Source organism: Bactrocera tryoni, chromosome 3 (genome assembly GCF_016617805.1).
Source record: "Bactrocera tryoni isolate S06 chromosome 3, CSIRO_BtryS06_freeze2, whole genome shotgun sequence".
Classification (NCBI taxonomy): Eukaryota; Metazoa; Arthropoda; class Insecta; order Diptera; family Tephritidae; genus Bactrocera; species Bactrocera tryoni.
Genome location: NC_052501.1, coordinates 46,737,006 through 46,763,033, shown reverse-complemented (window position 1 = coordinate 46,763,033; position 26,028 = coordinate 46,737,006). Strand labels below are relative to the sequence as shown.

The window sequence follows — 26,028 nt, the reverse complement described above, 5'->3', positions numbered from 1 at the left end:
AATCCATGAATTATTCTTTCCGGCCGTTTTCTGCGGATGTTCTCACGCAAACATCTCTATACGGCCAAGTAGAACTGCATATTGACCCTCCGGAATAAATGTCGAAAAAAAACATAGACATCTCCTTAATTTTTGAGTGGTTTATGCTCTATTTTTTCCCTCCATTCTCCATGAATATGGCGTCGAAACTCGTACGATCAAGCATGACCAAGGATACCTGAATACGGGACTACTTTTGAAAGAAATTCAGATTTATCGGTACGAGTCGAGCAAGCATGCGTTTCACACCCAAAATATATACCAATATCATTCAAACTGACTCGCGAGAGATGTCGACATGTACCTGACGATTTTCAAGCATCATATCCTTCACTTTTTTGATATTTTCATCAGTTGAAGAGGTCGAAGGTCGTTCAGAACGAGGTATGTCTTCAACGATATCTCGACCATCTTTGAAGGCTTTGTACCATTGTGTTTTTGTTAAAACTGAATCACCGTAATCCTTTTCCAATCCTTGCAACGATTCCTTACACGAAATATGGTTTAAAATACAGAATTTGAGAGAAAATCTTTCTTCGATATTTTTAACTATTGTAAAAATCTAACAGGTGTATCAAATTTAATTGCAATTTCCGGGTGCCTTTTTGTCACAATATAATGCCTTTAAATCGAAAATAAGCGTGGTCGGGTTCTGAATTCGAAATTCTTTAGCTGCAAGAGAAGGCGTCGTCGGAATTTGATCAGAATAGTTCTAGTATATTGGAAGATACAGAATTTCTTCAAAATTGATCCGTTCCATACACGAAGTAGAAATGTATCAAAATTTTTTTAAGAAAGAGGTGGTTAATGTAATAGTATATTATCAATCCGCAACACATTCATCATTTAAATAAATGGCTCAAAAAGGGGGGATTGAGTTGGTGCGGGGATAAACTGTCCAGAGTCAGACAAAAGGCAGTCTTTTAAGCTGTCAGATCACTTAGAAATCTTTGTTATTGGAAAAGCCGCAGAGCCTTTTATCATCTACGCCAACCATTCATTAATCATATCACAAATCGCATAAATGTGTCTCGAAAAGCAGTAGAGAGTATCGCCAGAGGCAAGCGACTTCACTTCTGCTGGGTGCCAGCTTAGGTTAGGTGAGGTAGTGGAAGGAGATTGGCAATAATGGTGTACGGCTGTGACCCAAAAACCTGAGCGGCATTGGTAGAACGGTCTATTTGTGTATAAAACTGCAAAAGTCATGTATAAAATGGTAGATTATAAATACATTTATAAATTGAATTACTCTCTGGTCAAAGCCTGGTGGCGGCACAAGCCTGTACAGGGTTTGTCCGGCAAGTAATAGAACTGATCATCTTCCGCTGCGGCTGTACTTCGCAGTGTGCGGGAACCGACTGGATTCGGAAGAGGGCGTTCCTAGCTAACAAATGAGCGGTTGGTCAGTTGTCTCCGAGCACCTGGAGAGACAGGACAAACATTTTTGAGCGACGTGTTTCTGTGAGTGGTGCAAGCTGAAAATGTCGCGGTCGTTAGAGCTCATTATCTTTTTTGACATAAAAGGAATCGACCACCAGAAATTTGTTCTTCAACGCCAAGTTTTACGTAGAAGTCCTCATGCGACTCAAACGAAGGGTCAATCGGGTCCGGCAAGAAATCGCAGCCGCCCAACGTTTCCGCAGCCGCCCTACAGCCCATATGTGCCCCTCCTGTGGGTCCTAATTTTCTTTCCTTGCCTGAAAGGCCTGATGAAAGCCAAGCATCTAAGAAACAAGGGGATCTAAGAAGCATGCACCTCGGCTCTTAAGGCTATTCCGGAGAATGCCTTTCGTGACGCCTTAAGTGCTTGGAAACCACGCTGGCAGCGGTCTATCGACACAGAAGAAGCCTATTTTGAAAGTTTTTAAAGAATTTTCACGTTTGTTCAATTACTTTCCGGACAAACCTTGTAGAATGGGGCTGACAGCTTAAGAAGACTGCATGGAATGTCAAGAGCCAGGTAACTGGGGAAACAATGGAGCATTTTTTGGGCACTTGTCCTGCGCTGGTAAGGCAACGCCTCAAGAATTTAGAGCCCCACGATATAAGACGCTTGAAAACTTATCGTTGGTGAGGACTGTTGTCTCTTGAAATTATCGTCAAGCGCAGGCACCCTAAAGCATTGCTACTCCTTATGGTCACGTAACAGTACTCCATCTGGTATCCTAATGGACAAAAACTGGTCTACTCGTGGCTTATTAGCCTACCAGACTAACCCAAGCTAACCTTTCAGAGTTTAGAAAGTGATCATTATGTGCAAGGTGGGCGTGGCGAAGTATGTGAACGAAGTGCTCTCCCTACGTTTATCTGAAATATGCATTTCAAGCATTTGTTGATTAAACATATATGTATACTTTTTCATTATTCAGAGTTATTTTTTATTGACTTAAACTAAAACCTAAACAACCGATTTGTTTATGACCATATGCACATGATTATGTAACAGGTGGAGAGTGTAGCTAAATTTGTATATTTGCTTTCAAGCATCTTCAACAACACATACGAGTATACGTAAATGCATCGTTTGCTAAAAATGCGTGATTTTCCGCACGTTTTTCCTACCTCAGCGGTTTGCACGAAAGCGTGTGGGAAAAGTAAAGACACAAAAAATGATAAATTACTCGCACTGAGCGGCGATGACATCACACTATGCCACATTGCAAAGATCTTGTTAAATGTTATTTTAATTGGAGCAAAGCGAGATCGCAGAGAGATGAGAATTTAGCGAACAACAGACGAGACTGTTTGGCGAAAATTGAAAAAAAATAACAATTAGACATTGAAACAGATTAGTGATCATTCTCTGCAGCAGCCACACTCTCGCCGCTCTCTTGTCGATCACTGAGCATTTGCCATAACTGTATTAACGCCTGCCGCCCACCAACGTACGGTCTGAGTGGCCAGCAGTCAACAGTTCACTGCTACCATTTCAACGCGCAACAACACAACCGTTATAAAAACTATACATTTTCTAGAAATAAAAGTATTGAGTTTATCAAACAATTTTTGAAAAATATACTTTCTAAAAGCAACATGGCAGCCGCTGTTCCAGAAGCACCACAGCTGGTGAAGGTCAAGCTGATACCGGCTGAATCGTTGGAGGAACGAAAGCGCCACATTGTGGCTAATGTGGTGTTGGAGGGTCGCACCTCCGTAGTGCCGTACATAGATGATGCGGTCAGCCTCAGTAAAGTGGCACAAAAACAATTGCTCGACGCCACAGCAGTGCCGAAGCGCAGCCACAAGCGTTTGCATTTCTACTCCGTGGGACCGCGTACCTATCACACCAAATGTCCGCTGTGTCAGCAGTACGGCGATGCGGCTGTGATGCGAGCGGCGGGTTTAAAGGATGCCACCTGCTGTTTGTCGACGTCGTCGTGGTGAGTACATATTTTGAGTTATGTGTTCAATGCCAATGTTTATTTAAGAAAATTTTGTCTCAAATTAAGCTTATCGTTTTAAATTTGTCCGCTTGAACTTTTAATTTAAAAGATGTGTGTGATCAGTCCGTATAGAAAACTTATTAATTAAGTAAGCTTAAAAAATATATAATCAAGAATTAATAGTTAAAAATTTAAAAATCTAGAATAAAAAAGTTTTGAATTTAGTAGATTACAAAAAAAACGTGTGATGCCACATTTGAAAAAAAAAACAGAGATATAGTATTTACATTTTATGAGCTGCTAAGTTCATTTTGTTTAATTTCTAATTTTGAGTTAGATTTCGGATAACTTAACATTTTATAAGAATTGATCCTTTATTTGATTTTAAAAATATAAATATATCTTTACCTAATTTATTAAAAAGTATTTGCATCATATTATAATTTTAACACTTATTCTATTATTTTCATTCGCTTATTTGGTTATAGCCGAGTTTACAACAGCGCGTCATTAGTTCTTTCTGGTCTTTCCAAAGAAGTGGAAGTCTTTCTACTCCTCTGCTTCCCTCGGCGGGTACTGAATACTCTCAGAGCGTGAGTGTTTTCATTGCCCTTTAGTTCGCTGAACTATGTCAATGTCGGAATGCCGAAGCCAAGCTGCAAGTGTGATGCCTGTTTGTTTAATGGCAGGAAATATTTCGTCTCGCCTATTTGCTTCGCTTCTTTGTCCAACCTGGAGAAAATAGAACGAACTGCGCGATTGTTATGGTCAATGAATCATCGGCGTACGCCAGTAGTTGTACCCTCTTGTAGAAGATTGTACCTTCTCTATTCATATCTGCAGCTCGAATTATTTTCTCATGGAGTAGATTGAAAAATCGCAAAATAAGGAGCTCCTTCCTGATCCTGACGGAGTGTTTGGTATTCCTCAATGTCAGCTTACACAGCGGTAATTCAGGCATTAGGGCAGCTCCTTTTCGTGTTGACAAAAGCAGCCGTTAAATTGACGAAAAGGTGGGTTGCGTCGATCTTCTTTTCACTGGTTTTTTTCAAGATTTGGCGCATAATGAATATCGAATCAGTTTATTGACAGTGGGCTTTAATCTTTCAGAGTTCCCCTAATTACAATCGTCGGTCATGCTTTTGTCTGACCATATTCTACGAAGAAGCTGATGCATGCTCCTTATCAGTTCTTCGACACCGTATTTGCATAGCTCGGCCGGCCATCGACTCCGCTGCTTTGTTCTTCTTTGTTGTATTTGCGTTGTTGTACGTTTACTCCATCGTCATCGAATGGGGAGTACAATTCACCATCTCCTGGCATTATGCTTTCACTGCCACTCAGCAGGCTGGAGAAGTGTTCCCTCCATAATTTTAGTATGCTCTGGGCATCAGTCACTAGATCACTTCTGGGGTTCTACGGAAGCATTCTCCTGTTAGTCGCCGCATATTTTAAAGCTCTATGTATAAAATGGAAATGGTTACAAACGAATTATTCGAAGTATTTCAAATGTCACAACTTTTCCACATCTTTCTGGTAAAGCACGAATATCAATACAATAAAACTGTTCATCTTGTGATGCTATCCATAAATCAAGCCATTTCTCGATTTCCTCTTGTTAGTGAAACTGCTTGGCATTTCCCATTTAAACGTTTCCAGGTAGGGCTTAATGTGTTTGGCAACTTAAGGCTGAATGTAGTCAGGCAGCAGAATCACTTTTTCGTGCCTCTCTTGGTTTTTAGGTTATTTGAAACCCAAGTCCGTTGTTTATGAATAATTCATGTCCACTAGGGGTAATACACTCATGCCAACAATTTTTTCAGTCCTAGAAACACTTCCGAGAAGCTTTCCGCTCATTCAGCGAATTTTGTTTTATCTCTTCGATCGACTGAAAATGAGTTCCACAAAGCGCAATTTCAGTTTCGGGAACAAGAAAAAATCACGCAGTACCAAATCTGGTGAATACGGTGGTATTCATGGCGTTTTTGGCTTTAAATTCGATCACAATCATGGCTCGGTGCGATGAATAGAACTCCCTTTGCCCGTCTGTCCCTCGTGAATAATTTCGAAAATATACCGAATATCGAAAAAAACAATGAGTTTCACCTTGATTTTTGAGCGGCTTTGGTGTGTTTTTTTTGTTTGGTTTCGCCTTTTTTTCGTTTCCATTCAAGAGAGATGTTGAGTTCTCTTACCATCTCTTTAAAATTTTAATATATTCATCAGCTTAAGTTATACCAGCTGGTCCCTCAGTTTATGATATATCAATCTGAAGCTATGAACCCGTCTTTTTTCATTTGTCAAAACGGTTGATATCAGACCACGGTAGCATATAGTTGTCATAAAAATCGAGAGATCAAAGTTATTGTAAGGAATCTTTCGTATTTGTGAATGGTATTATAGCTTCGGTGTCACCAAAGTTAAGGGTTTTTCTTGTTAAGGGGGTTTCTTGTTTTTTACAAAGAAGAAATATTTTACTTGGAGACTGTACACTGAAGACTTTAATTAATTTATTACAAAATTATTTTTTTGTTTGGTTTAATATATTTTTTAGTTGTAATATGCAGTTTAATCAATGTAATATTTTTTTTTAATAAGAATTGAGGTGAGAAAGTATGTTTGCTTTCCTTGAAATATTTTTACAATTTATTGTCATATTGAAATACCAAAAAACGTTATTCAAATATTTAAAATAAATCGTATAACAAATTTAATTTTTCTCCATTTGTAGCTTCTTCCCAATCTTCTGGCTCTGCTGCATTAGCACCTGGTGCGGCTGTAATCGCGAGTGGACCACGAAAGGCATTTACTGCAGTAAATGTGGGGGAAAATTAGGCATACAACAGAAGCCGAAATGAGTGCTAATAACAAAAATAAATAATAAAAGCAAATAAAAATAAAATAAAGAAAAAACGAAAAAGTGCACTCGGAACCGTGCAATATTAGCTAAATAACAAAGCCAATAACGAAAGTTACCAAATAAAGTAATAATAAAAATACTAATTAATAAAATAAGCAGTCTCATCCAGAATCTAGGTTTAATTAATTAAAAGTGCAATAATAAATATGCATTTGTTTATAGTGCGCGCTCTCGAAAATACCTTTTAAATCGAATAATTCAAAAATATATTTTTTTGAAACTTATATTTTAGTTTGTAAACACTAAAAATAATACTCTATTGGCGTGAACCGTGCACAACGACTCTCACAATCTCTCGATCGACCAGATCTTTTTCCCACTCTGAGCAGCAGCTCTATTAGGTGCTCTGAGAAGCTAGACGTGGGTGGTAGCGTGAAAACTTTCGCTTTCTTCACTCATATATGAGAATTATATCAATTCTCTTTCACTCACCTGTTTACTCTCTCGCACGCTCGCTTGCTTACTCCTAGCGTTCACTGTTGACCTCAACTGAGATATTTGTTAGCCGTTCGACTTTAGTACGTTTCTTTAATTGCCGGACGTGTAATCATTGCGCTCGAACAAACAATTCTTTTTTCTACATTTTTTTCGCGAGAAATCTAATTTATACTAAGTAATACCAAAGTGAGTGCGTTTTTTTACTTATAATTTCATATAACGATTAAAGCATGATGTCGGAATCCAACTCCACGCCGACTACACCCGCAATCGAAGACAGCAACAACACACCTGCCGCGGCGGATAAAAATGCCAAGAAGCCTTTGTCTGAGAAGGAGCTGAAGGAACTGAAGGAGCAGCATATTTATAATAATTTCGCTACACCACTCATTGGCACCTACCTCAATTTGCCGCAGGAATCGGTAATGTTGAAGTGTCCTGCTTGCGGCATTGTTGAAATGACACAAGTCGAAAACGATATGAAATGGTGGGCGACGGAGATAAATCGTTTCGTTGGCTGTTTGTGGGTGTAAGTGTTCCATTTATTTATTAACAAGATTTCTGAGTGTGAAAAAGTGTTGGTGTGGTGAGGATTTTAGAAATTTAGTTTAATTGACGAAGTAATGGTAATTAGTAAATAGAATAGTTACAAAAACCACTAGAAATATTTAGTAAGTTACATATACGAAGTAATTTCTTTGCTTACGATTTTGACATCTTGGCGGGGCAGCTTTCATACTTTCATCCAGCAGGTTGATGCCAGGACTCAGCCACAAAGTTCCTCTACCACCACGAATCCCACACCAAACTTGCGCTCCTATATATGACCACCGAAGTAAATGCCATAAGGACCTACTCGAATGAGTCCTTGCCCGTCCATCGTACTTCTTGGACGGTGGTGTTGTCAGCCTTTATTTTAACAAGGACATCAACCAGCTGGGCAGTATCACCTTCCCAATTAACCAGACACTCCAGGTGCATGCCCTTAAATCGTAATGGGCAGGGATGGTTCGTCTTCTCACTTTAGCTCGCTTTCAAACGTATGTTCTTTGGCTACCCTGAGGATACTTGGTCTAAGACCGAAAGTCGTTAGCTGCTTGAGCAATATTTGAAAGAATCGTTTCTGGCCACTCCCTAGTGAAGGGCGCTCAGAGAACTTTCCTCACTTGCGTAAATTTCTACACTTGACTCCTTCCTCCCATATTTTTAAGTATCTATATATTTTAACACTCAAGTCCTTGTGTGGAAAGCTTTTTTATTTGACAAGGGATCTTCACAAAATTTAGTATGGGTTACAGCCTATGGCAAAGTTGCAATTTCCGATAAAATTGTTTAGATTAGGTCTCTTTAACTTATAGCTCCCATATAAACTGAAAGATCGCAATCAAGTGCTTGTATGGCAAATCTTAAGTAATATTTGACATGATGTCTTTAAAAAATTTACACAAATTCTTATCTAAGACAATCTACAATATCCGCTCAAATCGGACGCATATAGCTGTCATTTAAACTGGCCGAACAAAATCAATATAACGATTTCTTTATATACTTATCTATTTTAAGAAATGCATCTCTCAAGAGTATTTTGTATAGTATGTATATAGAAAAAATAACGCCAGTTATTTTTGCATGTTCTTTATACATACGTAGGTTGTCTTTTCTATTTCGGGATTAAAGAGCAAAAGCAAATTTTAATTGCCGAAAATTGCTTTATTGTTATTCAAAATATTCTTCATTAAGATCTATACACTTTTGCATGCGTTTGAACCAATGATCGAAACACTTTGGCTGCTCTGATTGAGGTATCTCCAAAATTAGTCAGTTGTCGTATAATGTTGACCTGAGTGATCCATCTGGTTGTCAAATCTCGAAATATTAAAGGCAACCTAGATATGAGCTACATTTAAACAAGTATTATATTCAAATAAATATTTTTAGATTTACATATGTTAAAAGAATTGCTACAAAGATCTTTTTAAAATAATTTATTCTACTGTGATTTTATCCCTATATTTTACTTCCAGTACATTTTGCTGTTGCTGCTGTATGGACTACTTTATACCATGTAAACAAACGGATCGCAATCATTATTGTAAGAATTGCGGTTGCTACTTTGGCCGCGCTATGAAGCACTCAGCAATCAAACCGAAGAAGCTGGCTGCTACGTCATGAGGTGGTTGCCACCCACACGTACACTCACTTAGTTGGAGAATACATACTCGTACATATTCCTTTACTGCCAAGGAGGCCGATTAACGAAAAACGCAAAACAAAAAGAAAAAGTAATATTAAAAAAATAAAATTAATAAAAATATCTGCTTTCCACTTTTTGTCTTCATGAAAACGCTCGAAAATATGTAGCATAAAACTGTAATTAAGCGCACATATTTACATACGTATATATTTTATTTGTAATTAATTCTTTTTTTACATTAAGCCTTGAAAAATACATAGTATCATAGCATTGGCATATGTAATATGGATCTTGTGTTTTTTTGCTTTCCCAATTTGATTTTTTTGTCTTGTTAACATTTTATAGAGCTAAATTTAAGCGGTCTCTCGGCTTGATTTTATAATCGTGTCAAGAGCACGCAATTTGTTAGTTTATCTAAGTTTTCTTCGACTTTTGAGTATCAATTATGTCAAAAGGTTAAATTGTTTTTCTACAAGCTCATTATTTTCCAATAAATGTGTCTCATTAGATTTTATTTACTCTTGTGTGACCTATTTTTAATTACAAATAAAGAAGAAAAACCGTCTGCATAATTGAGTAAAATTATCATGATGCATTAATTTGAACGATTAAATGACAAATTTCGTCTTCAATAAATACCGTACGGTAGAAAACCAGAAAAAGCTGTATTGAAGCAGAAGGAGACTATTTTGAATAAAATATACTGATTTTGCCGAAAAAATCATTTGTTCTGTTTTTTTGTTTTAAGTCCTGTTTACTTTGGAACGCTCCTTGTAGGCCCTAGTTCCGGCATTCACATTTTTATTCGACGAAAATTTCTTCCCAGCGAGCATTCCTTTCAGATTTGTAAAATAACGCTATGCAATAGTCGTTGTTGGATGGTTCTTCTGAGGGAACTCATTATCAAGCCAAGATTCCGCTTCAACCTAATGTTTTCCTCATCAAAAAGCGATATTTTATCAACACCTCAAATTCCCTCTTCGTTTTTGCGATTGCGCTGAGACCGGGTACGGGAACAAGTCGGATAATAAAATATCTTGATGATATTGATAAAGCACGCATTGCATCTCTTATCCAACGACTTCGTTCCGCTCACATATGCCTCCCACCAGGATAAGGTTCAGCGATGCAGTGGTCTAGATTGTCAGGTATGCAATCGAGGTGGAGTTGAGTGAAGAGCGGAGTGGACCTTAGTCTACAGGTACGGCGTTTTCCTGAACACAATCCACCACAAAACAACCCAAAAAAATATTATGGGCTTCGCTACGGTTTCATACAGCCAGAACCCCACTTTTGATAAGATCTTGCATCCATACTTTTTCACTCTCTTCTAAATATTTGGCTTTCCAGGGGCCTCATTCATCAAGTTCCTTCAATAGGCCATAGGTCCATGGGGAAGAGAAAGCCACCTTCCGGAGTACCCCTTTACGAAGTGCACATGCATGACCCCACTACCCCACAATAGCTCAAAGACAGATCAAAGAAAACTATAGATGATGCGCTCAAATTTACCTCGAGCTCAAATAATTGTCTCCTGCTGTACGTTAGGAAAGCCTCCATAACTTCAATAATGGTACCAACCACATAGTCTTTTCGTTTAAGGGCTCCCTCAAGCTATGACACTACCGATTGCAAGACAATGTTGACTGAGTTTGTTGGTATCGTGCTTTTAAATATAATTCTAACCTTAGCAAAATAAAAAAATCTTTCATCAAATTTAAAAATTTCATTTGTTGGCTAAAGTAATAAGTAAGGTAAGTAATTTTCTGTATTCCCGCTTTTCCCTTTGCCGTTTATATTTTTCACTTAAAGCCTATTCCAATTGTATTTTAATTTTCTCTTCTTTGTTGGCATAAAAATAGCAACATAAATTTAAGCGAATGGTAACGAATGTACAGCGTTCAGTGGTGGCGTGTGGTTGCTGCTCGAGAACGTTTATTTTATGCCGTCGGATGCTTTCGACATTGAGGCGTTGGCTGTTGTTCGCGGATTGCTCATCACTGCTCGCCAATATTGTTTTGCGGCAATGCAGGCACACTTTTTCAATTGATGTATTGAGGCCTGAGGTATATTTGTGTATACAGCGTGTGTGTGTGAATGTGGAGGTGACTGACAGCGGAGCAAACGAGCGACAGTCAACAAAAGTGACCAAATATTTGAGTAACTGCAGAATGCCAACAAATACAAGTGGTTGCGGCTGCTCGCCGGTGCTCAGTGGCTAGCTCGCGGGTCTGGTTGGGTTTAGTATAGAACAAAGCGTGCTCACAGTCGCAAGTATTTACATACAATCGTGTTGTGTCGTCACTGTTTCGGTTGTACAGCGAATTATCGGGTTTGTTTTAATTCTTTGTTTTTGAATTTTTAAAACAATTACTTTTATTTATGTAATACTTTAAAATTTTTTTAACATATTTTTTATAATTTCAATATTTTTTAATTTTTTTTTCACAATTTTTATTTTCTTCACTGTTTTTAATTTTACAAATTTTATTCGTTTTTTTTATTTATTTTTTTTGTAACATTTTCACGCTTCAACAACTTTTTCTCACCTTAGTTTGACGCTATCCAATTAGTTATGGTTCAGCCACAACAGAAGCTGCCCATCGTTCCGCAGCCAACTTACTTTGCTGTAGGTCCCCAGCCGCATGAGGTCACCTGCCCCTATTGTAAGGCGACGGCTAAGACCGTGATGCAGCGTCCAATACTGCGCTGCTTCAGTCGACGGCATTACTGTTCCGAGTGCGGTGAATATTTGGGCACATATCGGCGGCCGCAACTTTGAGTTGATTTCTTGCCTTCTATTGGATTGTAGACAACCAAACTATATATTTATGTATGTCTGTAACTTTTTATATTTGTGTATGTATTTGCATACTTTTAAGGTTTTCTGAATATTTAACACAATTTCCTGAGTATACATTTTAAATCATAATGAATAATGAATGTTTTTGAAATTTTAGTCATATTTGCTTGTGTGCGAATATTTTGTGTTATTTCTCCATTCGTTTTATTTTTTAATTTCCCCTTGTTTTTGAATAAAATATGCATACTAAATGCATATTATGTGTCGGTTTTATGACATGTTAACCGACTGTTAGATATTTTTCAAAACTGTCGATAAAGTGAAATCTTTTAGCGTTCACTGTCACAATGGAAACTCTACTGTGGCTGCATATATGTAATTGAAATGATCATTAATAAAGGATTTATTTTTTTTTTAATTTTTTGCAGATATTTTGAACTAGTAATGTATTTGAAAATAATCCAACTTACTCTTAAAATTTAGTTTAATGACACACAAAAATATCTTTTTCCATTCTTTTAAAGTGTAAACAAGAAAAAAACGTTAACTTCGGTTAACTTTATAAAACTCTTCCTATGTGCATTTTTTGGAGCATAATAGGATATTTTTTCCGATTTTGATCGGTTGGTTTGAATGATAGCTATAATCTATAGAGGTCCGATCTAAAAATTTATTTGGATATTGTAGGGATGCATTGGATAATAACCTCTGCCAAATTTCGTGTAGATACCTCGACAGATAAAAGAGTTTTCCATACAAACACTTGAGTTTGATCGGCCAGTTGTAGCACAGAGACGGACGTGGCTAAGTCCATTGAGCTCGACACGCTGATCATTTATAGTGACAAAAAATTAAATTCCCCGGATATGTGATGTATCCTTGAGAATGTTGGAAAAGGTTTACGGTGCTTTAATTTTTAAAGAGGGAGGTAAAGGGATCGTTGTAGACATTCCCCGTTCTGGACGACCTTCGACCGCTTCAACTGATGAAAATACTAAAAAAGCGAAGGATACCGTGCTTGAAAATCGTCTGGCAAGTGTTAAAGAGATGGCAAAAGAGCTCGACATTTCTTTCGAGTCCGTTCGAGTCATTTTGGAGGATATTTTTGGTATGAAACGGATTCTTGCTCGACTCGTCCCGATTAAGCGGAATTATTTTTTTAAAGAGTATCGTAAAAAGATATCTTTGGACATGCTTAGTCGTGCGAATTCCGATCCTACATTCATGGAGAGCACTAAAAGTGCCGCTGAGACTTGGAATCAGAAGAGAATCTTGTCTACTCCACATATAAACGTACTAAAAGTGCGATATATCAATAACTAAATACGACAGATTCATAAAATTGTACACACAATTTTAGTATTAGACGGGTTTTTTTATTGTAAAATCACATATCTCGATTTCGACTAAATTTTGTACGTTACACTCTTCTCATATTTTTATGTCATATTGTGAAAAGAAGCGAAATCGAACACAATTACGCCTACTTCCCTTGTAACACAGTTTTAAATTCCATTTGATTCTTTCACTTCCTTTGCACAAAACCAAAAGCAATTGACATAACGGGATAAAACGTTGTATTACTAATTCCTTTAAAGTACGCAAGCAAACCGGGTATGTGGACTCCAGTATCTATTGTGGAGTTTTGACCGCAAACATCAGTTAATGTGTGGGATATCCATTCAAAATTCTGAGAAAATCATTTCCTTATAATAGTATCTCTGTATATTAAAAATAGATTGAATCGGGGCAATACTTCCCTTGGTCCCCATATACCTAATATAAAGATTTTCGAACAATGGGCCAACGATTGGTGACTGCATGTAATGTACCTTAATGAAAACCAGGGAAATTTTTTTTAGTATGTGGCATGTTAATAGTAAGTATTACTCGTTAAAATAGATAAAATAGGGTCAATACTACCCCTAATGCGGCAAATTGTAAGTTGCAAGAGTATGAAATGTTCGGTCGGTTACATCGGAACTTAGGCATTCCTTACTTGTTGTTTCTTCTATTTCAGCACTTACAGTAATATTTTCTGCATTATGGTTGCACAATCTCTGATCTTCATACATATGTATATGGATGCAGATTGAGTACTTTTAATTCGACTAGTTCGCTATTAGTTAATATAAATATTAATTGTCTTATCTGTATAATTGGAAAATAATTCTTCTCTCATATGAACTCTCGCATGACTATTACCAAATACAGAAACAATAAATTCTTTTGTTTATACTATTTTTATATAACTCACTGTCGCCTACGAAAAATAACAAATGTGGCTGATGTCACCTACAAATTGAAGTGATATGTTGCACGTTGAGCATTCGAAGAATATTAGTTAATTTGTCGTGATCTTCAAGAAAGTAAATAATCATGCCAGTATGTGTACATATGTATGAATGCTTATGAATACGTAAGGGTATCTACATATGTCACTGTATACAATGCTCTCAGTTAAATTTAAATTTTTTATGGAGAGTGGTAAGTACATATACTTATATCATCAAAATCATACTAGTTTAGGTAATTCGAGTAGTAATTTGTTATATACAGAAATTTCTATAACAACAATTATATTAATACGGTTTAACTGAGATGTAAGTATATGTAAAATGTCTAATAACAAGAGCGACGTTAAAATGAAAAAAGGACACTCACTTGCATATTTCCTCCTATCTACGCCTATTTTCGATGACCCGGAGCAGGCTTTCGACTAGAATTTCGGCATTAGTGCAATGAATATAGTCTTCGAGCTCCTCGAGCGTTGCTGGTTGATTGACGTAAATCTTTGATTTATCATATCCCTAGTGAAAATAATATAGAGGAGTTAAATCGCATCACCTTGGCGGCTGTTTGACCCTGTCATTTCTCAGAATGAACGAGTCACCAAACTTTCCATGCAATGTGTCCAAATTTAGATGTCAAACATAAGGCGGCGCAAGGCGGCAAACGGTAAGTTTTGGTGATCTAATTGCGTTTCCTGAACGTGGTTTTTCGATAACCACTACAGAACGTGAATTTTCGTAATAATATTGGGTAATTTCCAATCGTTGTACTAAAGTTAAACGTGGCGAAGTGACAAGCCTTGCTGGACACACGGAAAAATTTGACACAAACGACGCCACGAGCTATATATACTATATATAGACGGTATATGTTTGAGTTATCGGACTTCAATTGCTTTCATTGTACCATTTCCTAGGATGTGCAAGCAATAGGACCTGTAAGGAATTATTGTAGGAGAAAAACTCAACCAGAGAAATATATACATATATATATAATTATATTCCGCTGGAATTTAAGCAATACGTCTGCAATAAGGAGTTTTTTTTATGGAAAGCTTCTTTAGTATTTTCGGAAGCGTTTTCAGAGGTATTACGGGTTCTATTTGGTCTTACTTTGCTTGTCAGAGTTTAGTCAAATAATCACATTCTAACGCAAAGACTTCTGAAACAGCTGCCAGTATGTCAACCCTTAATTATTCATATGCTATAGAAGAGGCTGGTAGAATTTTCTATCTATCTAATTACTCTGTTAGATTTATTTCTGACTTACCATTTTTTGTAGTGATCTTGATTGATAGCTACGCTATCATCCTTCCAGTCTTTTTCATCATATGTATGTATTTTTTTTAATAAAATGAGTCAGAAATTGTTCAGCCACCCGCATTTAGCTCTTACCTATAATATTTTATGATTTACACGTGCCCTTGAAAAACGCTTAAGTCCCAGCATATGATCTAGAAAAATATTTTCCATAGTACGTTTGTATTATCAAATGCTTAACAAGTTGGAAATTCTGAATTCCACACGAACAGGTCGTTACTAAATGAAAACAAACAAACACAAGAACTATTTTGAATGCCGCGAGAAAATTTAAGGCAATTATTTTCGCTTAAATATGTCTGCACATACATACATATATACATATGTAAACCGACATAAATACGCACGCACAATGTAAAGTAATTCCATTAAAGCACAAGTGGGTGAGGTCATATAGATCAGTTTGGCTGGAAAAAAAATTAATAATTAGAATGAATTTTTGCGAATAAAACACAGACCAAGTGTCTAAGCAATCATTAGACGCACAGTCAGACATTGGAATGCCGAACCTAATGTCTGGCAATTAACGTCAAATGTCTGCTGAAATATGTTCATATATATATATATGTAAGTATGTATTCGGGTAATGTTTAGACACTTAAAGATCTTCAAATTTGCATATAAAATTTAATTGGCATGAACTAATTTCGAAATTTAAGTTTTGAAATCTTCAAATTTTTTCTGAATGCATTAGCTGTCAGCTTTAATTCAACGTCGAATAGAAAATTTTGTTTTTATTTCTAGGAAAATCGTGATTGTACTCATTTCCAAGATCACTTGCCTAAATTGGCATTCCATTAATTGCCTAAAAATCGCTTTTTATTAAGTTTTTTTTAACTGACAAGTTCCCAGTGTGACCCACAGATATCGCTACTAGAATTAAATCCATATGATTTTTAGTAAGTCTAACCTTCAGAAGAGTTGTGTCTAAATTTGACAGCTCTCGGATCATTAGCTTGTGAATTACTGTACATGGTTTTGAGTGAAGGAACATTTGTTTTTGAGACAAAAAATTAATAAAAAGGAATTCTGGGTGTTGATAAAATATTGCTTTTTGACAGTAGAAGCAAACACTTGCGTATGATGACGAGTTTCTGGACTCTGGCCGAGTAGAATCAACCATCAAGGATTGAAATGCTAAATTTAGACGTGGTGAAAGACACTAAACTTAGACGACAACCAAAAGTGGTTGTTACCGACGAAATCAAAAATATTCACAAAATAGTTTTAGATGACTATAAAGAAAAGTTGTTCGAGATTACAGGCACTATAAAAATATCAACTGAACATTTACATCATATCATTTACGAATAATTAGATATGAGAAAGCTCTGTGCAAAGTTGGTGCCACACGAGCTCACTTTAGGTAAAAAACAACGCCGACTGATAACTCCGAGCAGTGGTTGGAGACGTTCAAGCAAAATAAAATAAAAAATAATAAGTTTTTGCGTCGATATATGGTGATGTATGAAACATAGCTTCATAATTTCACTCCGAAGTCCAATCGACAGTCATCCGAGTGGACGAGGACCCCGCTCCAAAGTGTTGAAAAACACAAAAGTCGACTGGAAAGCTGGCGTCTATATTTAGGGAAGCGCACTCAATAATTTTTATTGACTTCCTTGAAAAAGGTAGGACCATCAACAGCGACTATTATATAGCGTTACTGTGCCGTTTGGAGGTCGAAATCTCCGAAAACCGTTCGCAAGTAAAAGTTGTTTCACCAAGCCAATGCACCGTGTCACAAGTCCGTGAAAACGATGTCAAAAATCCATATTTTTTTATGTCCTGTTCGCATATCCCAAAATAATGCTCGCTGGGAAAAAAAGTTCATCGAATAAAGGGGTGATCGCCAAAACGGAGGCCTATTTTGAAGCAAATGACAAATCGTACTACCAAAATGGTATCGAAAAGTTGGAGAGTCGCTATAATCAGTGTATCACCCTTGAAGGAATAGTTCGAATAGAAAAAATAAATTTTACCAAAAGAATGTATTTTACCATGGTAGGTCTGAGACTTCTTGGATATACTTCTTCTATGGAGTGACGCATATGCGATTATAGCCGTGTTTACCACAGCGCTTCAGTCGTTCTTCCTTTTCGCTGTTTAGCATCAATTGAAGGCTCCAAGTATAGTCAGATCTTTCTCCACCTGGTCTTTCCAATGGAGTGGAGGTCTTTCTCTTCCTTTGCTTTCCCGTACTGCATCGAATACTCTCAGAGCTAGATTATTTTCATCTTTTTGGAGGCCATGACCTAGCCAGCGTAGCCGCTGTCTCTTCATTCGCAAAACTATGTCAATATCGTCGACTCGTATATCTCATACAGCTCATCATTCCATCGACTGCGGTATACACCGTTGCCAAAGGACCATAAGTCTTCCGCAGAACCTTTCTCTCGAAAACTCTTAAAGCTGACTCATCAGATGGGGTCATTATCCATGCCTCTGCACCATATAGTAGGGCGGGAATGATGAGTGACTTATACAATTTGGCTTTTTATCGTCGAAAGAGTACTTTACTTCCTAACAGCCTACTCAGTCCGAAGTAGTATCTGTTGGCAGGAGTTATTCAGCGTTGGATTTCTAGGCTGATGTTATTGTTGGTGTTAATGATGGTTCCATGATAGAAGAAAATATCTACGACATTGAAGTTATGACTGTCAACAGTGACGTGGGAGCCAAGTCGCGAATGCGACAATATATGATATAAGGTATGTTAAATAAAAGTCACGATCATCATTTCGAAGATTAGCGAAAATAATGATGAAGAGATTATATTTACAACAATTTTCAGGAAAAATAGCAAGACCTGTGTTTGTCATACATCCGCGAGGATCAGTGGCATGGTTTAATGTGATACCCGTAAATTGGAAATGAGTTTTCTGAGGAATACTAAAGTCAATATTTAGAAAAGATATCGCGAATTGGGATAAAAATTTACTACCTACCTACCTACTGATATAAAATATTATATCTGAATTTTAGTTAAAAAAATGAATCCTAAAAGATCTTTTGAGGCATAAGTAGGACAATTTAAGTTGATCTAACGATAACTGATTAAAACATATTTCTTATGAATCCAGAAATTAAGGAAACACTGCTTAAAATATAGGACTTGCTATATGAAAGAATGGGAAGAATCTGCAGCGGAGATGAAAAACTTATCGATACGAATATATTTGTGATAAAGAAAAATTTCTATTGATCAAAATAAAAAGCAAAAATCTCAGTATGCAAATCACGGATCTGTGAGTTTACTACATAACAATAATATTAAAATACATACTCACATAAGTAATTGCATGAATTAATATTCTTGCTAAAATTTTCCGGAGAAAAATGAGAAAACGAGAGCACACAATCTGTGAGATTAATTACGCAAACCAAATGAAAATCAACATTCCCGGCTAATAACCAGAGAGTCAAAGAGCAGGTGAAAAACAAATTCATTAAAAAAGAGAGACATTGCTGAAATTTCTTTTGAGCGAAATCGCGAGAGTATTTTTTATGTGGGTGCGATCAGCACAACATTTACTTTCTGCAAGTATACGCAACATTATATTTCCAATTTAGTGTAAGTTAAGCGCTGGTGAGATACAAACTGCAACTGCCAAGAAGTAAAATAATTCTTTGGTTATTTAAGTGATCGGGAAGTGTTATTTGTTTATAATTATACATATCTAAATATACTTAAAGTAAACACAACACAAAATGACTATTGACAAAAAGGAATGTGTAAAAGTGATTGTCAAAGAAGAGCCCATAATCAAGGGAGTCGAACTAATGGATATTGGTTTCCTCGAACAACAACCGGTGATCGTGAATTGTCCCGCCTGCGAAGCTGAAGCGTTAAGTATCGTACGTTTGGAGGCCATTACTTGTCTGCAACGATTTCTCAGCGCTACGAAGTTGTGGTAAATAGTTTACTTTAAAATATTTTAGTTCTGGAAAAATTAAAAACATAATTTTCTGATTCGAGATAAATAAATCTCATTAATTAAGTTTTACAATTAAAATTTTTTATAAAATATTATTAATTATAATTATAAAACAGTGCATGAATATCGCGTATGTGAAATTTGAAAAAAAATAAATCTTAAAATAACTATTTTTTTATTAATTAATGTTAAATTTTCACAAATTTTTTTCTTATTTTTTATAAATAATAATTTTTTAATAATATTTTTTATATAATGTTCAAAAATTCAGTAATTTAAACATCTCATAAGACAATCTGTGAATACAAAGTGCGTTCCAAAGTAAACAGGACTTAAAGAAAAAACAGAACAAATAGTTTTTTCGGAAAAATCAATTTATTTTACTAAAAATAGTCTACTTCTGCTTCAATATGTTCAAATGTCGAACGAGTGTTTTAGCTCGTTGGCCGCCAGTATGACGGTTCAAACCTTTTGAATGGTCTCTACGTCTGCATAACGCTTTTCTTTCATGGGCAAATGCATTTTTCCGAAAAGGAAGAAATCGCACGGTGCTATATCAGGTGAATACGGGGAACGGTTAATGGTTACAATGTGATTTTTGGTCAAATAATCGGTCACAAGCGTCGATCGATGATCGATGATCGATGATGGATTCTGAGCAATTTTAGGTCGTCAATCAATTAAATGCGATAAATCGATGTTTTGGAGATGTTCAATTCCATTTCCATGAATTTCAATGATGATTTCGGCTTATTTTTGATGAATTCACGCACAGTTTCGATGGAATTTTCGGTGATCACGGATTTTGATTGGCCCACATGTTGATCGTCATTTATGTCCTCACGACCGCCTTGAAAACGTTGAAACCACTCGTGCACTCTGCTACGGGATAGGCAATCATCGCCATAAACTTGTGTCATCAATTGAAACGTTTCGGTAAAAGTTTTACCAATTTCAAAACAAAATTTAATTTTGGCTCTTTGTTCGAAGCTCATTTTCGCACCGATAACACAAACATATTTAAAACGCAATAACTTCACTTCCAATAGATGAAATGTCATGAAATTCTTACTGGACAATGGATAAAGATAGCAGATTCAAACGCATCAGTCGACATATAGGTGGCGCCACCAGGGGGCGCTAGACGTCAGGGCGCGTTTACTTTGGAACGCACCTTGTAATACATGTGTTACTTTGTTTTCAATTTTTCGATAAAAGTAATAAAAAAATACACATTAAACTTTTCATAAAATATTTTTTTTTTTGTTATTTTCTCTAAGTGATAATTTTATAAAGATTTTTGTTTACAAATATTTTTTAAATATTGTTGAGAAATATAGCAATTTAAAATTTTTTAAGCCAATCTTTGTTAAATAAGTTTTTTTTATTTTATTTCTTTTTTTAATTTTCTATAAAATTTTATAAAAACTATATATTTAGAAGTTTTGAAATCAATAATTTTTCACAATTTTTTTGCTACAAGTCAAAAGAATCTTATTATCCACATCTATTTCCAGTAAAAATTGGCAACGCCGCACCGACATCAATCATTATTGCAGCAAATGTGGCTGCTACATTGGCCGTTTTGTGCCGATAAATTGCAGCGAACGTTGCTTATCGCGCAGCGCACGGAAAATGGCGGCCAACGACAGCATGTCACTAAAGAAGCCACCGAAGGATTGTGCGGCTGAAGTGCAAAAAAAGCGTGTAGAAGTTAAAGCGAAGCGTGCTGCAGTAAAGGCAGAGAAGGAAGCAGCCAAAACTCAGGAAGCAACAGTGGTGGAGCAAGCGGAGGCGAAGTGATATTCAAAACAGGGATTTGCGACTGGAGCTGGTTGAGCGATAAAAGGAGAACAATGGAAGAATTAAATCCATTTCTATAATAAATCATTTTTTATTTATTTATATATTATATTTATTTTATTGAATTATAAAAATAAAACGTAGGGAGAATAATAATGATATCAATGTATGTATATGTATATATTTTAATGCAAAGTGTTTGGGAAAAAGAAGTAATTCTTTAGAGAAAGGCAGAGCTTTGTTATATCTCAAAAATTGCAGCTTTTCTTTGTTAATATAATTAGAAACAAACATTTTTTAAATTTTTAATATTTCGTAGATTTCTTTGACAATTCCTACACAAAATTTTAAATTTTTTTTTCAAGTTATTAATGCAAAAATTATTTATTAGAAAGCATAAATGAATTTTTTGAGCCTTTCTGTTAAGGAATCCAACATGCTGTGTGTCCTCGACATAGCTTAATTGAAAACGCCTTAGAAAATCAGATTTCTATGGAATTTTCACATTAATCACCTCGAATTGTTCGCTTAATAATAATTTTATTTTTCTGGTCATAAATATTAATTTATAAATAATTGATATAATTCTACGACTCGTCTCCTGGTACGAGTTTACACACTTTGTACCCAAAACATTAACCAAAACATGTTGAGTCGATCCATAAGAGATTTTGAGATCCTCTGCTATCTTTCTGGTGGTAACATGACGAATTTGAAACCCTCTTTAAACTTATGACTTATCGTCAATCATTATCGTCATTTATGTACAGACATTGTGTGCCTTGCTTTAGCCAAGTTTTTGATGTCTTCATAATCTTCATTGAATGCTTTGTGCCCCTCAAACACTTATGTTACTGATAAGGTACACTCCCCAAAATACTTCTACAACATTTTCATTTATTCCGTACTAGCAAACTCGGTGTTAAATTTGTTTTTCTTGGTAAAAATCACCTGACAAACTTGTCACAATTTACACGCGTACTTTAAATGGACCAATGGTTGAATTTGTTGTGATTGTTATTTGTTTGATGACAAAATCTTACCTTTAGTGGGGAATTAACATTGATAGACACATCATATAGTCAAAAACATTTCATTCTTATGTTATTTAATTTTCTTCTTGCATAGAATAATAAATAACTAAATATATTGCTATAATCCGACAAACAGGGGTCCTTTGATACAAATGCACATGTTCATTTTTGAACATACTCTCAGGCGATAAAACTAACTGCTAGAAAGGTGAACGCAGCTTGTGATCGTGTCATGTTAGTTAGCTAAGTGACGTTCTCGCTGACTATGTGCCTTCCTATGTTGTATTAGTCATATTTTACTCGTAATTATTTGCTCATATTCGTTACAAAGGTTTCATGTCGGTTGTTTTTCTTTCTCAACGGACCACGGTGTTCCTTTGATTTTACGCTTCTTTTTTTCTATTTCAGTATTCTTCTGTTCACTGCTTTCGTCCTTAATTAACTTCAGTCATTGTTGTACGTGCTTTGCTGGCGGACACCTTATCCGTTTCTTCTCAGTGGAATCAAGGTCCAATCTTGCATCTATGACAACATAATCAACCTCTTTAATTCCTCCAAAGTGAGGACTCTCCCAGGGATTAAAATGCAACCTTAAGTCTTCTCTTTCTGCAATTGGTGTAAACGCTCGTTTCAAATCTTTGCCAAAAAATCTAGCTGCTTCCACAATGTTTGTGCTTTCGTTAATTTCATTGTTGCTTGCCTTAACCTCCTCTTTCGTTTTGTCTGCTAGTTTTTCTTGCCCGTATTTTTAATAATACCAGGGCCTCAGATTTTCCCTGAGCTCTCTAGGCTGATCTGGACCAAATCTTTGATATTGTTGTTTTTTACTTATACAGGTCTTTTAACTTTGCTTGAGCACTCTCTGGCTCGAAGTATAAAATGTTTGGTTTGTAAGATCAAATGATGACGAAATATGACGAAATATACAATTTTATCTTACCTCTGTTGGGGGACTAAAGTTGATAGACGCATTAACTAAATGAAGCCTTTTGAACTTAGACTTTATCATTATCAGATCAGATTATTACGAACTGAAACTAGCCATGCCGATAAAATATTCTATATTAAATTTGGATTGATAATATAAGTTATTTCTTTATTCAAAAGCCAGTCGTGATTAACAAAAACAGTGTATATGTAGACCTACCACACCAGTATATATGTAGACCTACCACCCGCACATGTATAAGGCAAAGTTTCAAATTTATAAAAAAAAGCTTCAAAAGCTTTAAAGCTACAAAACTTTCGATAGGGTTCGTGTACTGGCACAATCCAAAACAAACCGAATACATATTCCCAGTCAAAGTTATTGTGTACGAAAAAGCTTAAAGCACATACAAAAGCTCGGGTATAAAATATAACAAAAAATATTTCATACAGAATTTATCATAAACAAATGTCGGCCATTAACACAGGCAACCTTGCCGCTCTTTATCATCGCCCCCCGACGTTCGCAAATCTGACTCCTTTATGACCGTCTCCTCTGTTTGGCAATACTCCCGGTTCGGCTTCACACAATTATTGGAGCGATCATACAAGCCCAAGAAAGTCTTGCAATTCGAACAATGCAGATACTCCTTATTGTCGTTGGGTAGCAAAAAGGGCAAAAAGCAGAAGGGCCAACAACCGAGTATGCAGGCGGCGCAGCAGGAATTGTTCGAGCTGCGTTCGGTTTGTGTGCGTATGAGCGGACGTCGATTGGCGCCGCATTTGGGACAATAGATGGTACCGTTGGCCGGGCGCCACTTTTCAATCGAAGTGCGATAGAGGCTGCGACTGGGCTTCTCGTTGTATGTCGGCGAAGAGGGCGTATGCACCGTGTAGCGACGTGTATAGGCATGGCTTGTGGCATTACTCTGATCGGCGCGCACATCACAATCGGATATATCACGTTGGACTGTATTATCAACTGGCATTTTAAAGAGACCTTTAGTTAGATTCATGGCTACTGCTGACAACGAATGCTACGATGCTTACCGCGTTGCGAGCGTATGCGCATGCGCTCACGCGAAGATGTGGAACCTGGCTTGAAGTCGTCATATTCATCCGAGCCTTTGGCGGCTCCGCGTTCAAACATGGTAGGTGCCTTATCGGCGAGCGTCTCGTGCGGCACGACGATGTTGCCAGCTGCTTCGCGCATCGACTTTTGACCGTTACGTGGCATATCCTTTTTACCGTTTTCAATGATTTCTATTTCGGGATGATCGGTGCGAATGTGTTCGAGTAACGCGTTGGTGTCGTAGCGTGAACACTCGAGAATTTTGTTGCATTTCAAACAACGCACATAATGCGTCTTAACCGGTTCGGGTGAGTCCATCGTACATTTTTAATGCTTATTTTACATTTGTTAGGTTTCTCACACAAATAACAAGAGGCAGACACTAATTTTCAAGAACGTATGCGTAATTTAGTCAGACAATTCAGGTCATAGGGCTGATTGTTATAGTTTTAGATTTTGTATTTCATAAATTTATTTTCGATAATTTTTGTCACCGAAATGTTTTTGATACGGTTTTATTAGCTTTTGTTTTGCAACTAAATCTAAGGGCTTTTAGTTAGCCTCAACAATTTTTTAGAATACAAAGTGGGATTAATTAGGTTTTAAAGCAATTTTTCGGCAGAAAAGTTGAGAAAATTAAATATTGAAACTATTTTGCTGTACAAGTTTTTCTTTATGTGATTGCTTATTGTCAGACTGGTTTACAGTTGTAATTTTGACAAGTCTCCAAAAATATTATAGAGTTACTATATTTGAAGTTAAGCATGTTGTTCGTAAAATTCTACGTAAAAAGTATCACTATTTGTTAAGAAGAGGGTTGTTTAGTTTATTCAAGATTATTCAATTTCGATGATGAAGTCAATACGTCAATGTCAATGTTTTCCTAAGTATGTACTACCTCAAACGACATAACAATTTATGAAGTCTCCAAGCAAATATTGAGATTTATTAAAACCTCAAAAGATTAGCTGTGGGAACTCGATTCCGAGAATGCCTTGAAACCAAATTAATTTTTCATTAAAGACTAACACTTTGAACATACTGAATTTATATAAAGAACTCTTCCACAATGTTCTGAATTTATACAGAAAGGATTACCATCCTATATCTTATATTGAATAGTGAAGCTCACGCTTTTTACTAAACACGTTTTCTTTATCTTCTAATCTCGAAGTTGCGAAAAGTGGCCAAAAAAAATAAATCAGAATGAGTCAATATAATAGACTGAGTAAACAGAAACTTTAAAACAAGATACCTCAAAAATTATTTAGATTTATGTTTAGACTTTACGTATCCCAACAGTAAAAAGCTTAACGGTGTGATACCACACGATCTTGTTGGGCAATCGAACGGCACAAATGAGATATTATCAGCCCATCGAAGTGTTCTCCTAATAAATCCATTGATGGGTGTAATGTATGGGAAGAGGCGCCCTCTTGTTCAAACCAAATGTCGCCGAGATCGAGAGCTTCAATTAGTCGGTTTTCATGGCGCGATAGCGGGTGCCATTAACGGTTACGTTCTCATTGGCAACATTTTGAAGGAATGCGGACCTATGATTCCATTGACCCACAAACCCCACCAAACCGTTGTTTTTTTTTTGGATAAAATGGCAGCTCTTGAATCTCTTCAGGCTGCTCTTTGTCCCAAACTCGTTGAGCCAGAAATGAGTCTCATAGCTCAACAAATTTGGCTCAAAAAGGCTTCAGTTCCTGCACAAGTTGTATTTTGTACGCTTTCGATTTAAGATCTCGACGCAAAAAGTGTCAAGCCGTTCCATAAATCAATCCGAGTTGATTCAAGATTCGACATGAAGGAGCACAATATATTGCGAAGCAGCCGAATACTCCTTCGGATCTGATAACC

General features: G+C 36.4%; 5 protein-coding genes across 6 annotated transcripts; 4 read left to right on the top strand and 1 right to left on the bottom strand.

Moving 5' to 3' along the window:
- Window positions 1–2,969: 2,969 nt before the first annotated feature.
- Window positions 2,970–6,303, top strand: LOC120772495. Its single transcript, XM_040101142.1, has 2 exons — window positions 2,970–3,419; window positions 6,154–6,303. The coding sequence occupies exons 1-2, from the start codon at window positions 3,073–3,075 to the stop codon at window positions 6,278–6,280; spliced, it is 474 nt and encodes a 157-aa protein (XP_039957076.1). The 5' UTR covers window positions 2,970–3,072; the 3' UTR covers window positions 6,281–6,303.
- Window positions 6,303–9,094, top strand: LOC120772496. Its single transcript, XM_040101143.1, has 2 exons — window positions 6,303–7,309; window positions 8,805–9,094. The coding sequence occupies exons 1-2, from the start codon at window positions 7,011–7,013 to the stop codon at window positions 8,950–8,952; spliced, it is 447 nt and encodes a 148-aa protein (XP_039957077.1). The 5' UTR covers window positions 6,303–7,010; the 3' UTR covers window positions 8,953–9,094.
- A 2,053-nt stretch (window positions 9,095–11,147) lies between these two features.
- LOC120771897 lies at window positions 11,148–11,868 on the top strand. The gene is made up of 2 exons (XM_040100169.1): window positions 11,148–11,306; window positions 11,529–11,868. Exon 2 carries the CDS (start codon window positions 11,550–11,552, stop codon window positions 11,754–11,756), a length of 207 nt encoding a protein of 68 aa, XP_039956103.1. The 5' UTR covers window positions 11,148–11,306; window positions 11,529–11,549; the 3' UTR covers window positions 11,757–11,868.
- Window positions 11,869–18,978: 7,110 nt separating this feature from the next.
- Window positions 18,979–21,268, top strand: LOC120771801. Its single transcript, XM_040100003.1, has 2 exons — window positions 18,979–19,302; window positions 20,844–21,268. The coding sequence occupies exons 1-2, from the start codon at window positions 19,100–19,102 to the stop codon at window positions 21,127–21,129; spliced, it is 489 nt and encodes a 162-aa protein (XP_039955937.1). The 5' UTR covers window positions 18,979–19,099; the 3' UTR covers window positions 21,130–21,268.
- Window positions 21,269–23,512: 2,244 nt separating this feature from the next.
- LOC120772008 lies at window positions 23,513–24,794 on the bottom strand. Of its 2 annotated transcripts, none has more exons than XM_040100368.1 (2): window positions 24,141–24,794; window positions 23,513–24,090 (listed from the first exon to the last, which is right to left on the bottom strand). In XM_040100368.1, the coding sequence occupies exons 1-2, from the start codon at window positions 24,478–24,480 to the stop codon at window positions 23,570–23,572; spliced, it is 861 nt and encodes a 286-aa protein (XP_039956302.1). In that variant the 5' UTR covers window positions 24,481–24,794; the 3' UTR covers window positions 23,513–23,569. The 2 variants fall into 2 exon arrangements, with proteins under 2 accessions (XP_039956302.1, XP_039956303.1); XM_040100369.1 differs by having other exon boundaries at window positions 23,513–24,072.
- Between the last annotated feature and the right edge of the window lie 1,234 nt (window positions 24,795–26,028).